The sequence below is a fragment of the Uloborus diversus genome, chromosome 4 (genome assembly GCF_026930045.1).
Source record: "Uloborus diversus isolate 005 chromosome 4, Udiv.v.3.1, whole genome shotgun sequence".
In the NCBI taxonomy this organism is placed as follows: domain Eukaryota; kingdom Metazoa; phylum Arthropoda; class Arachnida; order Araneae; family Uloboridae; genus Uloborus; species Uloborus diversus.
Window position 1 is genome coordinate 18527829 of NC_072734.1, and position 16957 is coordinate 18544785.

Here is a 16957-nt window from a genome sequence, read left to right on the forward strand (position 1 = left end):
GTTTTTTTTTTTACAAGTTTATTCAAGTTAAGAATAATAAAAAAAGAAGCAAAAAACATTTTTTTAAGAAATTTTTTTTTCAGAGATTTTTTGTAATTTAGTCACACATGTCACAATTTCCAACGTGTATGACAGAAACTTTTTTTTTTCTTTCAAATGTAATGCAACATATAAAAAATGTAATGTCCTAACAAACTTCGAAATTATTTTTGCCAAAGAAGATGCCCATTGTCCATTATTACCGATATATATCATTTGGAGTGATGGCTTATCTTCCGAATTTCAATTTAATTCGTGTGAAATTCTTGCAACTACTGTCCGACCATCGATTACATGTAAAGTCTAATATCCGGTTTATAGGCGGAAATGGACGTATCTATTAGTTTATAGGGGAGTTAGTTGGTTTGCTTTAGATGTGCACTTTTGCCTCTCAATAATTTGGCCTTAGTTTTGCAAAAATGAAAATTTACTTACAGCAACATTTTTTAAATCTAAAGTACGTTTGATCCATATTCTCACGGCAAATTTAATTGATTTATTTACTCACAAAAAAGTTTTGAGCTTACCATTTTTCTTTTACGTTCCTGAACGAAATTAAAAAAAAAAAAATTTCTTTTTGTTTCCATGGTAACTATTTTTGTTTTCCCTTATTTTATTTTAGAGAATGCAATAAATGAATAAGGCACTAGTGACGTTACAAAACGCGTGCATCATCAAAATCCCATCGTTATTTTCCCTTCTTCCCTGCTAGATTCATTCAGATGGAATAGTCTTTACTTGGCAGATTGCCAAATTACATACAATCCGCGGTCAAACAGTACCCTAATGTCAGCGGCTCGTGTTATTCATGTGTCTCAGGCAGAAATAAAATAAAAAATAACCAATATGAGCCCATGGATTAATGTATCTGCTGTACCAAGCATACGGAAAGTACATTTCATGAAGTGTGACCGTCATGGTAATGTCCAATTGTTTAAAACGCCAAATCAAGAGTACCCTTCTTAGATGCAGGTTCAAGTGGAAGATTTATTGACGCTGATGGTGAAGATGATGTATTAGACAATCTTATTCCTGAATTTGTGCAAGCAAACGAGCCAGAGGAATATTGCATTCCAAAGCAAAGCAGCTTTATTCTTGTTGATTACAGTACGAAGAAACTACAAAGGTTTTCCTTGGACAGTTGATGCAGTCTGATATACATAGAGCAGAGCATGAAGTTTAATTTTTATAGAGCAGTGTATGCTAAAAAAACACCATTTAGATTTCCCAACAATGAAGATGTTGCTTGGATTTCAGATGAACAGATAGTGAGAATTTATTGTCCATAACTAATTCACCTTGCTAGAGGACTATGTACTTTTAAAGGTGAAGGGAATGTGTTTGAGTGAAATAATTCAATAATAACATGGTAGGTTTTAAATTTCTCAAAAATTAAGGATGATTACAAACTTTAATGGCCAATTTTATATGAATACTTTTTGATATGATAATATTCACGAAAAAAATAAATAAATAAATAAAATAAAATAAATAATTTCTGTTAGTAAATGTTATGTTTTTAATGAACCATTTACTCAGAACTGTTATTTTTAAGTGTATTGTTATAAAATTCATATGCAGTCACACACGTCACATTAAATGTCATACACGTCACGGCATTAATTGCTGAATTATAGCCCAAGTACTGCTAGCTCATATTTCTGAAGCCCCTTATTTTAATTCATATCTATATATATATATATATATATATATATATATTAGGGTGGTGTCCCAAGATATAATGGCGAAAAAAATTTTGTGAAATCGAATACGCATACCCTCCAAATTTTTTCCATTTCGCCTCAGAAACATGAGAAAAAGGTGAAAAAAGTTTTATTGCAATAAAATAACGGAAACCTGTGCCGACTTGAGGTCAAAGTTGGACCTGAAATCCTGTACGGCGACTACAGTGGAAAGATTGCTAACTGTATAATTCCTTACTACACGCGACATCAATTTATTTAAAGCAGATATTTACAACAATATTAGACTACAAGAAACATTACTGCACATATTTTTATTTCAATGTTTGCTTTTTTCAGTCAGGATAGAGCTTCCGGTGCTCTTGAACTCAACGCAACACAAATTGTTTTTGTTCCTCATCAGCTGTTAGCAAACCATGAAAGTCCTGCATCATTTTTACGACTCTTTCAGCTGCATCGTTTACTGCTCTAAGCATTGAGACAGTCTTTTTCACATCAAGGAATGAAATATTATTGACCGTACCATAGAAGCTGGATGAATTTTTGTAGAGCAACTTTTGAGATAATTGGGTCCACATTTTCGTACACTTTTTTCAAAAAGCACAAATCTTTGTTAGGTGCTTTGACTGCCAAAATGCATTGAAGCCATGGTTTCACGTACATTGTCACTACAGACAAGCAGACATCAAACAATGCTTCATTTTCCTTCGAATCTAATTTTAGTTGTGAACTAAATAGTAATAGTTTTAGGGAGTAAATCGCTCGATCTTGGTGCATGGCTCCCGGTGGTCTTATTTTAAATTCATTTTCTGCATCTCCACCTAAAAATATGATAGGCAGTTCTATCAACTCTTGATAGTCATCCCTGAGCGTAATATTAGAAGTTCAACATGGTAAAAGTCAAGTAAATTTTCCAAGTTAGGGTACAGTTCGGAACAACTCCGCAGCTCCTCCGCTGCTTTAGTGGGATAGATCAATTCATATACATGATGGCGGCAAGCAAAGGAAAGCATTTCTCTATCAAATTTTTGCTCAAGAATAGCGCGAGAATCACTTAAAGGACCTGTTTTGGAAGCTGCAGTATCACAACACAGAGTTTTGAACTTTGTCTTCGAGACTCCAATCTAAAACTGCCTTTCAAACAGCCTGTGTTTGTTCTTTTCCTGTAGAATTATCCAGTTTAGAGTCAGCAATGAGTTGTTTATCACATCCATATGAAATAACTATAGATAAACGATCTTCTTTTGATTTTTGAGCACTCGAAGCAGGCAACAGTTTCATATCCCAAGGTAAATTCACTACATATGGTACCTCATACTGAAAACCAGTTTTTATTCTTTCCTCGTGCTCCTTCCGCTTTTCGGTTCGAATTCTTTGAATTGAAGATTTACCTATGGGAAATTCATCAATGTTACACCCAAGTGTGTCAATAGTAGGTTCAAGAACAAAAACATAATATCGTATACTTGGACACCTGTCCAATGAAGTAACTGACTTTGGAGTAATAAAATCGCTCCTCATTATATATTTACTTGTTACAGGTTCTGATAATACTTGTTCCAGGTTCTGGAATACTTGTTTCAGGTTCTGATAAACTTGTTCCAGGTACTGATTTATGTGTTTCAGGGAAATGTTCTAAATTAATATTTTCACTAGAGCTCGAAGAGGGATCTTCTTGTACAGGTTCATACAATTCCGAGGTTGTTGAAGCGGAATCGTATTTCATGCGCCTGTTTTCTTCCTTGACAGCTCAAAGTCGAGCCCTTTCCTCTTTGTCGGCCAGTTTTTTATCCACTCCACCTAAAGTGACCACGTCGGCCGGGCTCTCTTTGGTGTTGCAAGAAAATCCCATCTTCCTCTATTTTGATTAACCGAAGTGCATCAGCATGTGCAATATTGAATAAATTGTTTAAATTACTCTCAAATTCTTATTGGCGCTGCCTGAATACTTCTTGCAGTTTCTTTGCATTTCTTTGTAAGTCTCTCTAAATTTGATACAGGTTTTTAAGTTTATTCACACAATTTGGCAACGATTTGGTGGGAATGCGTGCCTTTTCCCAAAAGATGATGCATTCCCGAATAGCGAGATTTGCACTTTTACTGATCGTTAAATTTACTTCTCGAATGTTATAAAACAAAACAGACAGAACTTATCCGTTAGAGGGAAGGTTCAAACCCGTAATTTGGTGTTTTACGACTATTATTAAAAATAACTCTTTTTTCGAACTTTTGCAATTCCACTGTCATGTTTCGTTCCCTATGGAAGGACTGTACTGCGCTCGCTGACCGTTTGAAGGTTTGCAAATTGCCGCGGATAAGCCCCCCTCCCCAACATATGTTTTTCTGTTTTCATTTGTTTTCTGTGCACTATTTACAACTGTTTTGAGCTTCGCAAAGTATCGCGCCACCAGCGTTCGCTTGCTTATGAATACACGTGCGATTTACACGTTTAGGCCTTTAGGCGCAAGTCGGCACGGGTTACTGTGCTTCAAATTGCATGAAACTTTTTTTACAACGGTTTTGATACAAAAGGAAAAAAATAAGAGGGTATGCGTTTAAAAAAAACGACTTTCATTTTTTTGGGACACCCTAATATATATATATATATATATATATATATATATATATATATATATATATATATATATATATATATATATATATATATATATATATATATATATATATATATATATATATATATATATATATATATATATATATATATATATATATATATATATATATATATATATATATATATATATATATATATATATATATATATATATATATATATATATATATATATGGCTTAGTGTTAACAATTTTTGTTTTCACAAATCTTACAAGGAATCACAAACATATTGAAAATAACTTTACAAGACAGAAAAAATGTTTTCTAACTTATATTAATTATGGCTTTAGACATGAATGACAGATGCCAATCAATTTCTTTAAAAACAACAGGTGTTTTAGCATCAAAATAAATACAAATGTATCAAAAACTTTCTCTGAATGTCACACACGTCACGCTGGAATGCTCCTTTTTGTTTTCCCCGAAACTTTGCACATGTAACATACCCGCCAGCGATGTCACCGCCAACACGATATTCTTTCCCCCTAGTTTTCCCATTTTATCTTACCTTTTGAGAAAATTAGAGTTAGAAGGAAATTTTACTGTCAGTGAAATGGGGCGTAAATCCCACCAGCAGTCGACTTTTCCCCAATTGGGCAAAATCAAAACCGAAAAAAAAAAATGTTTTTACGCTCCACCGAAATTTAGAACCTTTTAAAATCAGTACCTAGTTGAACCGAATGAATTCTGTAAAAGTTGTTTCTCAGTTGATGCAGTACTACTGCAGAGAAACAAGCTTACGCTTGCTACTACAGTGGCGTGCGTTTGTAGCCGAAGAGAATAAATAAAAAAAAATCAATATAGCCATGATTTCAGAGTAAAAAATTAAATTTGTCACACGGAAATATAATGGGCAATTGGAGCTATTACGTTATAGCTATTTATTCGCAACATACGGCTTCGGTATAACCGGGCGAAACTTTATATTGTAATATTTTGATTCGCTGTAAACAAGGCAAGCCACAGTAACATATAACAGGACGCGTTCATTACAAACGAAATGAAGTAAAAGTATCTGCAATTGTTTTAAGCATTCATTTTGGATTTCATTTGACTTCATTCGTCTCTCACTTTTGTTTTAATAGAGATCGGACGATAATTTAATTATTCGTGATATCAATGAGGTACGAAATTGAAACATTCTCAATTTTCTTTCTTCTAAAAGTTATAATTTGCACAAACTTCAGCATGTGTGTTCATATTTTTTATTCATACTAAATATTATCCACAAAGAGCTCTATTGATCGTACGATGCAATCTTTCAATTATTTGAACGCAATATTAGAATCGTTTGCAATTTTGAACGATGCAATGGTTCAAAAATAAATTATCTTTGTTATAAGAAATGAACACAGTTTCAATGTTGACTAATAGAGGAGGTAGTTGAAATGACTGAAATAAGTTAAATCAATCCAAAATACAAAATGGGGAACCTGCTGGTTTCCGAATGCGACTGGTTAAGATTAAAATCTCCACTATTTGTTTCTTTTGCATGAAAAACACTTAAATTTTAAGAATTAAGTTGGTTCAGACAATTTATGACCTTTGTCTGAGACATCTCCCTTGCCCTTCATCTTTTTTTCATCACTCGTAGAGCAAAAACTAAAGATATATTCAATTTCTGTGCAAGTTTTCAACTTTTTGGTGAGCTAACTTTATTTGTTTATTTACTTGTTTTTTTTTTTTAGGTGACATAATTTAAACATCCCGATCAGCTGATTTAAAAGTTTCAAACTGCTATAGGTTACCTATAAGTTAAAATGACTTTAGAGAATATTTAATATTTAATGAAAGAGAAACATAGCTCACAAGTAACCCTGCACAAGTGTCTCCCCCCGATCGGAATAAAACTTTACATAAATATATTGAACCCATGGTTTTTTTTATCGGCAATAAACACCTTTAGCGGAGTGAAATTCGCCTCAAAACATTGGGATATTAGAGGGTGTATTACATTTCGATTACAAAAATGCAAGTGATGTTTAAAAATTCGATAACATTTTGTTTTATAATAAGAAAGCATAAAGTTGATGTGTTTTAGAATTTTTCTGAAAATACCTTTTATAGGGGCAAACCATCCCTTACAATGAAGTCCTACGGATGAATAAAAAAGAGTTTTTTAGAAAAATTCTAGAAGACGTCAACTTCAGTTTGATTTCTTAGTATAGAACAAAATGTTTTCGAACTTTTAATTATTGATTGAATTTTTATTCTTAATATGTAAAATAAAAGAATGTATTGCACCCTGTAAGATCCTTATAACCCAATTTTCAGGGGTGATTATCACTTCAAAAAAAAAAAAAAAAAAAAAACACGGATTCAGTATTTTTTTTCCACTGTTCTGTCGATAAGCATAGTTTTATTTCGATTGGTGAGCGACACTTGGGAAGGATTATGTGTTAGATAATTAGTTCAGTTTCTTAATTATATGAAAGTTTCCTGGTACATATCTTGCTGCTTAATTTTTTAAAATTTATTTCAGTCGTAATTTGAAAACTAGAAAATTTTGATTTTATAAACTACAGTGTTAGTAGCTATTTTTTAACTTGTTCCTTTTTTATTATAACATCAAATTCCACATTTGGAAGATAAAAAAAATTGAAATCATACAGATTTTTTTTCCTCAATCGATGCTTTGATTCATCTCTCCTGAATCATCTTAACTGGATCAAAGGTTCTAATCCCGTTTCTTGTAATTGGAAACCCTTAGAAGAAAGGAAGCCTCGCAAAAGCTGATCCATTTAAGACGGTTCGCACAAGGAGTACAAAAGCCGGTGGTTTTGCATTGCAAATTCGCATTCGTGCAAAGCAAAGCGGTTCTTTGGTAACTGTTGGCTAGCATTTTCTGCAGGAGATTCACAGCGCTAAGTGCGGGTGACTCTTGTGGATTTGAAGAATTTCGAGGATAAGGTGAGTTGTTTACTTACTGATGATCTATCCATTCCAAACTTTGAAAATTTTTCATGCATATCATTTACAAAAATATGTAAAACAGGTTAACACATTTTTTTGTTTTGTTTTTCTTATTCTTATTAAAATTCAGATCTTCTTGGAATGTTTTTGAACGTTGCTTAGCTTATAATACTCCTTTACATCCTATATTTTTAATTCAACACTATTAAATCAGCAAAGAATTTTTAACTTTCAATTCACTCTTTTAAGTTGCGTCATAAATAACCCTAAAGATACAGCTTCCCCTTTTTGTAAAGCTTGCTTAAAGAATGTTATTATTTATGTAGCAATTAATATGCAAGTCCTTTTTAACATACGAGGAAAAGCATTGGTGATGTGAAATATGCTGAAACATGAAGCTTTAAGTATGTCTTAACAGCTTTTTCATAAATAAAGTTTTTCAGAAAATTAAAAGCATTTGAGCTGAAAAATTCCCTTAATATGTTTAAAAAATAAAAGATGTTCAAAATGTTTTCGAAATATATTCGATTAATTTGAAATTTGTAAAGAAAGCAGGATGCAGAATTGAATTCAACCGAAATATTGCTATGCTATAGTGATTTTTTTTTCTCTTATTCATTCAATTGAACTACTTTAATAATTTTTGTGGGATTATTATTTAATTTACGATGTATAATCAAACGAACGATTATCTTTTTTTCCTCACCTAATCTTTTACTAGTTTTACAGTTCTACATATGATCATTTAGTTCTATTAACTAAGGTAAGCACACCAGTAGTGGTCAATGCTTCAGTAGAGGCCACTTCAAGATTCATATTTGGAAAAAATAGGATTCCAAGTCTCTCAATGGATTCAAAAGTGCATCAAACGTGCAGGAAGTTGGGTAACACCCCCAGTAATTGGCAGGTCACCAGCGTTTGGCACGTCCAACAAAAGTGCACTAAAATAAGATAACCTTTTAAAAGTAGAAGGCTATACACCAACTGAATGTACATTTACATTGAAGATTATAACTTCAATTCATGTTACTAAACGGTAGCAATTTATAGGAAAGATAAATAAATGTGGCGCGCGTCAAATCAGCCATTTTTGTTGCAAAATCTTCTTCTCTGGCTTAAGGGAAGCATGCGCATCAACCCATTAAAATCTGACTTAAAATATATTTTAAATTTTAGTTGTCAAAAGTTTTGTTTAGTTGAAAGGCGTTACTTTGAGTGGGTAGAAGTATATTTTTGTCCCTTTTTGGATTTTTGAATTAATGATGGATGCCATTTACTGGTGCTTCAGTTTTGCTAATCTCCGGTAATTGGACATGAGCCTATATTCACTAATGTGTTGTGTAATATGTCACTAGTTTGATTTATGATAATTTTGCAGCAACAATATTATATGGGTTCTACTATTAATTTGAATCCTACAGAATATACTGCTAAATTTTTAAGAGAAACAATAAAAAACAAATATATTTGGTCATCAGTCAGATATTGCGACTGTACAGAATTGTTTTGTTTTTATGATCTTTTAGAATCATCAGGTTAATGTTCCTTTTTCGGTGGAAGCAGCAATAATTCGTAAAATCAAAACTGCATACTGACCAATGAAACAGCAATAATCTCGATATTTTCTCCATGTTCATTTTAACACGGATAACACTCCAAATTTATTTTTATTTCTCTACTTTTTCAACATCAAGATGTGTGATTTAACATTACTTTATGCAAAATTACCTACTTTAAATTAACATTAATTATGCTTTTTATGATGATGAAATTTGTATCTAATCTAAAAGTGAAAAATAAAATGATTTTCCAGTTTTATTAACATGTGCCAATTACTGGATCACAAGGTATCATACACTGGGGTTTCAGGTGCCAATTACTGGTGATTTTGGCAACTTTTTATACATGTATTTTTATAAAAATATCAATTCAAATATTTTTGCTTTTAGTGAACTAAGTAGATGCACAGATATGCATTCTTTGATACAAAAATATTTTCGAGTGAATATTTTTTTTTGTAGGTAGTGAAAACTGAGGTAAGTTTAAGGACAAATTCTTAAAGTGCCAATTACCAGGGTCGTTACCCTATTACCTCCTGCACGCTTGAATCCATTAAGAATCCCGAAGTCCTTCTTTTTCAAATATAAACCTTGAAGTCGCCACTACTGAAGCACTGGCCACTACTAGTGTGTTTACCTTACACAAACTTGAATCTAGTCATTGAAACTTTAAAGAACTTTAAAACACAAAAATGTATAATTACATAACTATAAGTATAGAAGTACCTGTAAATTGTTTTACTAAAATCCAAATCTACTGTGAACCACTAGAACATAATATTAGCTCAACTACTGAAATTTATTTTTCAATATTCATTTACTTTCATCCTTGAAATATTTGAAAAATTCTTTAGCATTCTAGTTTACATCAAATAAAAAACGTATCAGTGCCATTACTTATGACGTTGTCTTTTTATCATTATTAATGCAAATATGTTAAGTTCTAAAGAAATAAATCATTTTGCTCAAATTAAATTCATTCTGTAGAGCTTTACTGCTATATATAGTATAGTAACTGAAGCCCAAATTTCGTTAAAAAAAAACTCACTGCGAACAGCTGTTTTTTAAGCTACAGAGAAGTTTCTGATTTTTCATTTTATTTTATTTGCATAATTTCATTTCTTACACTCGTTCCAAAAAAAAAAAAATCACATTCATCATTATTTAAACATATGACACGTCATGCAAAAAAGACTTCATTTTATTTTATTTGCATGATTTCATTTCTTACACTCGTTCCAAAAAAAAAAAAAAAAAAAATCACATTCATCATTATTTTAAACATATGACACGTCATGCAAAAAAGACTTGTAACGTTCTGGTATTAATTGATGAGCTTTCTTCAAAAATAAATAAAAAAAGAACGAAATAAGGATATTCCTTACTTGTTTTTTACAATACCTTGTGTTTTCTTCCAATAAATTCTACCTTTTACATCGTGTAACGGAAGCAAAAAACGTTTAAAAAGTTTTACTTTTTGTCTTCTGATATCAAAATAATCTATAATTTACTGCAGTCATGCATGAACACAGCTTTCCAAAAATATCCTTATAGTATTTTTTAAAGGAATCGAGTGATTCCTTTCATTGAAATACCCTCAATGATTGAGATTTTGGCACAGTTAACAAATTTTGGTTAGCTGTCATTTCATTCACACAAATCAGGAATGTCAAAACAAATTAGCGTCTTTTCTTTGGTGCCAAAAAGCTTGGTTACACTTTAAAAAATCACCAGGAATTCTAGTTATGGAAATCTCCTCCGAATTCGATATTAATATGTATCAACCGAAAGTACACAGTGTCTCTTAGCGTGAAGCCATTTCTTAGGGACACAGGTTTCCGATTATGTTATTAAAATGTACTGAAAAATACTTCTTTCACGGAAAAGATAAACTAATCTTTACTAATAATAAAGCTGTAAGTCTCTCTGTCTGGGTGTCCGGAGGATGTCTGGATGCCTGGATCTCTGTGACGCGCATAGCGCCTAGACCGTTCGGCCGATTTTCATGAAATTTAGCACAAAGTTAGTTTGTAGCATGGGGGTGTGCACCTCGAAGCGATTTTTCGAAAATTCGATGTGGTTCTTTTTCTATTCCAATTTTAAGAACAAAACTATCATAAGATGGACGAGTAAATTACGAAATTATCATAACGTGGAACCGTAACATGGGCACAAGCCAATTGGCGAGATACGAAGTGATCATAACATGGAACCGTAACATGGGTACAAGCCAATTGGCGAGAAAATTCACCATACATTATTTGTAAATATACAGGCGAACCAAAAGACCTTTTTTTTTCTATTACGGGCAAAGCCGTGCGGGTATCACTAGTTACTAATAATAAAGCTCAAAGTCTCTCTGTCAGGATGTCTGGGTCTCTGTGACGTGCATAGCGCCTAGACCGTTTGGGCGATTTTCATGAAATTTGGCACGAAGTTAGTTTGTAGTGTGGTTGTGTGCACCTTGAAGCGAATTTTTGAAAATTTGCTTTTGTTCTTTTTCTATTCCAATTTTAAGAACATTTTCCCGAGCAAATTATAAGATGGACCAGTAAACTACCAAGTTATCATAACTGGAACCGTACACGGGCAAGCCAATTGGCGAGAAATTCACCATACATTATTTGTAAATATACAGGCAAACCAAAAGACCTTTTAATTTTTTCTACTACGAGCAAAGCCGTGCGGGTACCACTAGTTGTAAATAAAGAAATTTGACGTTTGGTGGTATCAATCACGTGTTTGCCGAGGACAATAAGAAATCAGTGCCGAGCAGACGGCGAAGATTGGTTTACATTTTCTGCTGTAGAAAAAATTCCTAAAAAGGACAAACCTTCTAGCTACCCATTTGTTTACTTTCAGTCTATCTTTTCAACGAAGAATTTTCTTTTAAGTAGAATCTAATAAATACATTTTTCCTCTGTTCCAGCATTCGTTTACTTTCTCCAGTGATGTCTGTCGACGCAATGAGCAGCGCCTACATGGCCCCCCGTGGCATGATGGGTGTGCCCCAAACTCTTGGTGGCTCTGTACCATACGACGGCGCTTTCTTCCCCTACCAGAGAAACGCAACTGTCGTAGACACGGTATCCAGCGACATGCTACACATGGTTCACGAGCACTGGTACCAATTCCCCCCAATGAATCCCCTCTGGCACAGCTTGTTGGGGGTCGCCATGGTGGTCTTGGGAATCATCAGTGTCATCGGAAACGGGATGGTCATCTATCTCATGTCTTCCACCAAGGTAAGAGCCCTCAATTTCGGAATTCGAATATAGGCTATTTCAACGCGTTTACTGCAACCCTCAGAAAAAAAAAATTGAATTCCAACTTTTTAAAACTAAATAAATGAGTTCTAAATACATCAATGATCTCACTTTGAGCAAAAAATGTCAAAATGGCCATGAGAAAGCCACACTCTAATGTAAAGTCATTGCTGATGTTCCCAAGGCTTATGTGTAACATTGTATTTAAATATACCCAAGACTCTACGGGTGATGTTCGTGGCACAGAATGAAAATTTTGCGTAAAAAAAAATCCTTTCATGTAAGTTAAAAATTTTCGATTATAATAAATTACAAAACAGATTATTTATGAATATTAAAACTCTATTCAATTTACGATTATTAACATTTTAAAACTTTAAAATGTAAGCGATAATTGGCAGCTAAATAATCTGCTGTGGTACAGAGTTAAAATTAAAAAAAAACAAGCGAAGTAAAATTTAAATTAGGTAAAAAATAAATACATATAAATGAAATTGCACAAATAAATTAAAAGAAAAAAAACAACCTATCTTATTTAATTTAAATTTTTTTAACTATAATTGTTATCATTTTACATAAACCCTCGAGCATTAAAGCAATGTATGCTAAATTTGTAGGCATAATTAGTTATTTCAAAAAAATAATGGTTTCCGATTCTTTAAATGAAACACTTAAAACAACGAAACCTCCTATCGCTTTTCCATGTTAATAAACAAATAAAAATCACACTTAAAGTTCATTTCGAAGAAGTCCAATTCAGGAAAGCCTTTTACCTCCTAATTCTGCTTGTATTACAGAGCTTAAAGACCCCGACGAACATGCTGATCGTAAACCTTGCCTTCTCGGACTTCTGCATGATGGCCTTCATGATGCCAACCATGGCTGCTAACTGCTTCGCCGAAACATGGATTCTGGGCCCTTTCATGTGCGAAATCTACGGCATGGTGGGCAGTCTCTTCGGCTGCGTATCCATCTGGACCCTGGTCATGATCTCTTTCGACCGATACAATGTCATCGTCAAGGGCATGTCCGCAGAGCCCCTCACGACCAAGAAAGCCTTCCTCGAGATCCTCTTCGTTTGGGCCTATGCTCTTGTCTGGACTCTGCTCCCATTCTTCGGATGGAACAGGTAAGGGAAGAACTTATCGAGGACCTTATCTATACGTCACACAAACTGACATACTCGGACACGTACAATACACATACATACACCACAGGGACTTCCGTTACCTGTGATGGTTAGGACTTGAACGGTTTGATGTGTCTCTGGGAGAAGATTTGTTTCGAATTTTGAAGGTCATAAAATCTGACAGTAAAGTCATGGAAAAAAAATATTTTTTCGGCAAAACATGAATTATTCTTTCTCAAAGTACCTTCCCTCAAATGATATGCAACGGTCACATCGTGGGACCCACCTTTCGAAACATATGGAGAAGCCTTTTATGGAAGCTGCTTCAAAGGTCACTGCGAGGGCATAGGTGGCCTAGTGGATAAGGTACGGACTCGGAATCGGAAGGTTCCATGTTCAGAATCTGACGCCGTTAAATACCCATCGAGTGCATATAGAGAACGGCTCAAATCATGTAAACCTTCCGCATATTGAAACCTAATAAGGGGTTGCGCTGAAAGGTGAGGATGGGCGAAGAAAAGTCTATGCGTATTACGTGCTCGTTAAATCATTTGACCCGAACTTAGCTCCTTTGGGTAGTCGCTAACAGCTGCCCTGGGGTAGCAGTTACCTCTAGACTTTCCCTCCCACTGAGAACCATGGCTAAATTGGTGAGGTGTTGCTGCTGCATATCGAAGTTAAAGTCTGAAGCCCTCACTTTTTCAAAAGCCATTACTTTCTACCTTAAACCTATACTCGTTATCCCGATGGAGATTATGATTCCCATGTGGAATTAACAACAAAAACAATTCAACAAAGTATTCACTGCTGAAATTACTTCAGAATCTATATTTAACATTGTTTCACAGAGCTCATAGACTCAACAAACATTTAACTTTGCAAGCTTCTTTAAAAACTTAGTCGTTTCTAGAGCTATTTTGCCCAAGCAATCTGGCTACATACTTACGAACATATAACTCTTTTCAGCGGTTTTGGGTTTGGATCAATTTCACCTTTCTCAAAGGGAGGGGAAAAGAAGATATGTTTCTTTAAATAACAATTCTGTTCATGAAAATACTGTCTGACCACGGATTGTATGGAAAGACAAACATCCGTTTTACAGCCGGAAATGGACGAATCTATTTTTTTTAGCGATGTCAGCTTTTGCAGAAGCAGAGTCTCATTCAAATGAGCGGAATACGCGCATCAAATTTTTACTTTTCCCCCCATATTCACATAGATTCGTCTTATCTGGACGTTTGAAAATTCCATTCAATCCGTGGTTGGGCAGTATTTTATGCTAAAATGTGAAGAGGATCGCATTCTTGTGGTAACTATTTTTGTTCCCCAGGTATGTTCCTGAAGGCAACATGACCAGCTGCACCATCGACTATCTGTCCAAGGACATGAACTCCATGTCCTACGTGGTCGTCTATGCCCTGTTTGTCTACTTCGTACCCCTCTTCACTCTGATCTACAACTACACATTCATCGTACGCGCCGTCTCCAACCACGAGAAGCAACTGCGAGAACAGGCTAAGAAGATGAACGTCACATCCCTCAGGGCAAACTCTGAGCAACAGAAACAATCGGCTGAGAACCGATTGGCTAAGGTACAGTAATTCCGATTTCCATTTTTATTTCAGACATATCGTTAGAGTCATGTGAGGTAATCTTGAACCACGTGAGTTAAAAGCAAACAGCAAACAGCATCGTACAAACAGCTCGTTCTACGGCATCCAGTTCCACGCTTATTAGCAATCATCTGTCTGGAATATCCGTAACAGAGCTGTAGGCCCTGAACCCCTCATTAAAACTGAGATTACCTTAACGCTGTGCTGGCTGCTAAAACTCAGTTAGAGCGAGGGACTGAAAACCTGTTGCGGCACGCCTCGTAAAGATTAGATAAAAGTTGGCAATAATCTGAAACGTACCCTTCGCCCTCTCTATAGCCACACCAAGATGAATGTCTTTTTTAAAGCTATTTTCTCCTTTTTCTTGTTACAGCTTCTTCCGGTAAGCTGATCTGAAGTTGGAGGGTTTTAGAAAACCTTTTATTCAAATATATTTCTAAGATCCCCCATATATTTAGCACTAAGATGACTAAATACGAAAAAAAACAATTTCATTCAAGTCCCAAAATGATCAGAATCATAACGATTCTCAATAAATATCAAGAATCCTTTAAAGCTATTAAATACCTACAATCCACAATAAAAAAGTTTAGTGTAACAACACTGTAAAAAATGTTGTGCTTACTCCATAAAATCGGTGGCAGCTTAGCTGCCTTCATTGCTCTGGAGTAACTTAACTGATATAACTGATACGAAGTTACACATCGCTTGTAGAAAGTTACACCATTGTAATGTAACTATTGCTTAACGTCTCACTCATTTCTTAGTAAGGTTATACCAGTATTTTCTGTATGCTTACAGAGAAATTGCTTGAAAGGTTATAGATTTAAAAAAAATTAATTTGAATTTTGACATCTTGAATTCAAATTATGTTTTTCGTAATCACGAGTGTGTGTGTGTGCGTGTGTGTATGTAGGCGTGTGTGTGTTGTGTGTGGGAGGGGGGTATGTGTGTTTGTGTGCAGGCATATGTGTTTGTATGCAGGCCGGTAACTTAACTGTTTTACTGGTAAGACTGTGTGATTTCAGGCGAATGAAGAAACGAAAAAGCGGTCAACTATGAACGCTACCTACTGGAGTTTAGGGATAATCCACTGGAGTTAGGGTTAAATTTTAATTATTAAAATATCACCAAACAGGCAGTTGCTTCGTTCAAATGATGAAGAAGAGAAGCAGTTTTCACCCGTCATACCTTGACGGGCGACTTTCTAGTTAATATATAAACAATAATTTTTATTTCCCTAAGAGAGAATAACCTGAGCGGGATCCGAACACTCAAAACGAGTCTCACAGATAAGTCGCATAGCAAGAGTTTTTACCGCTCGGCCACCAAGGACGATTTTCGTTTCGCTAATAAAAATTTACCTGCTCTGTGCCGATTCTGATCTTTGCGCATGCGCTTTGAATTCTACTGAAACCATAGTGCAAGGTTCCTCCGACAATTTGAGTTTTTTAAACAATGATGCTACACGATTCAACATTTGTGTAACATTACACCCATTAATACTGGTACACATATTTTTCACACATTTTTTTACAATTTTTTTTCCAGTGAAGTATTGTAACGACTGATACTTTCCTAAATTTATACATGTGATGATAAACTGTACTTCTCCTATTGCAGATCGCCATGATGACAGTTGGACTGTGGTTCATGGCCTGGACCCCTTACCTGTCTATCGCATGGAGCGGTGTTTTCAGCACCGGCAAGCGCCTTACTCCCTTGGCGACCATCTGGGGAGCAGTGTTCGCCAAGGCCGTCGCCGTGTACAATCCCATCGTATATGGAATCAGCCATCCAAAATACAGGGCAGCGTTGCAACAGAAGTTCCCCAGTCTTGCCTGCGCCAGTGACGCTGGTGACCACGGCAGTGATACACGCTCAGAAGCCACCATTGTCGGCGATGAAAAGCCCCCCAAGAATCCAGAAGCGTAAATTCGTCTTTTTTAAAAGAGGATGCTTTTCCTTATTTTGAAGCTTTGTAATTTACGCGCTTTTAAACTCGGACTTCTCCTCGTGAAAAGTCGGTTTTTTGTTCTTGTTGGCAGATAGTGGACAATTTTCTGTATGAACGCCTTAATAAAACTGCTTTAGTTA

At 34.8% G+C, this 16957-nt stretch overlaps 1 protein-coding gene across 1 annotated transcript; it reads left to right on the forward strand.

The window, feature by feature from the left end:
* The first annotated feature begins 7141 nt into the window (after nt 1-7141).
* LOC129220416 (ocellar opsin-like) lies at nt 7142-16957 on the forward strand. The gene is made up of 5 exons (XM_054854835.1): nt 7142-7290; nt 11782-12097; nt 12916-13247; nt 14578-14839; nt 16484-16957. The coding sequence occupies exons 2-5, from the start codon at nt 11804-11806 to the stop codon at nt 16793-16795; spliced, it is 1200 nt and encodes a 399-aa protein (XP_054710810.1). The 5' UTR covers nt 7142-7290; nt 11782-11803; the 3' UTR covers nt 16796-16957.

What these genes read in the sequence shown, in the direction of transcription:
- LOC129220416 (XM_054854835.1), top strand. Translation starts at nt 11,804, where the DNA reads ATGTCTGTCGACGCAATGAGCAGCGCCTACATGGCCCCCCGTGGCATG. An exon ending in CCATTCTTCGGATGGAACAG is followed by an intron (nt 13,248 to 14,577) that starts GTAAGGGAAGAA and finishes TTTGTTCCCCAG; the next exon opens with GTATGTTCCTGAAGGCAACA. An exon ending in CTGAGAACCGATTGGCTAAG is followed by an intron (nt 14,840 to 16,483) that starts GTACAGTAATTC and finishes CTCCTATTGCAG; the next exon opens with ATCGCCATGATGACAGTTGG.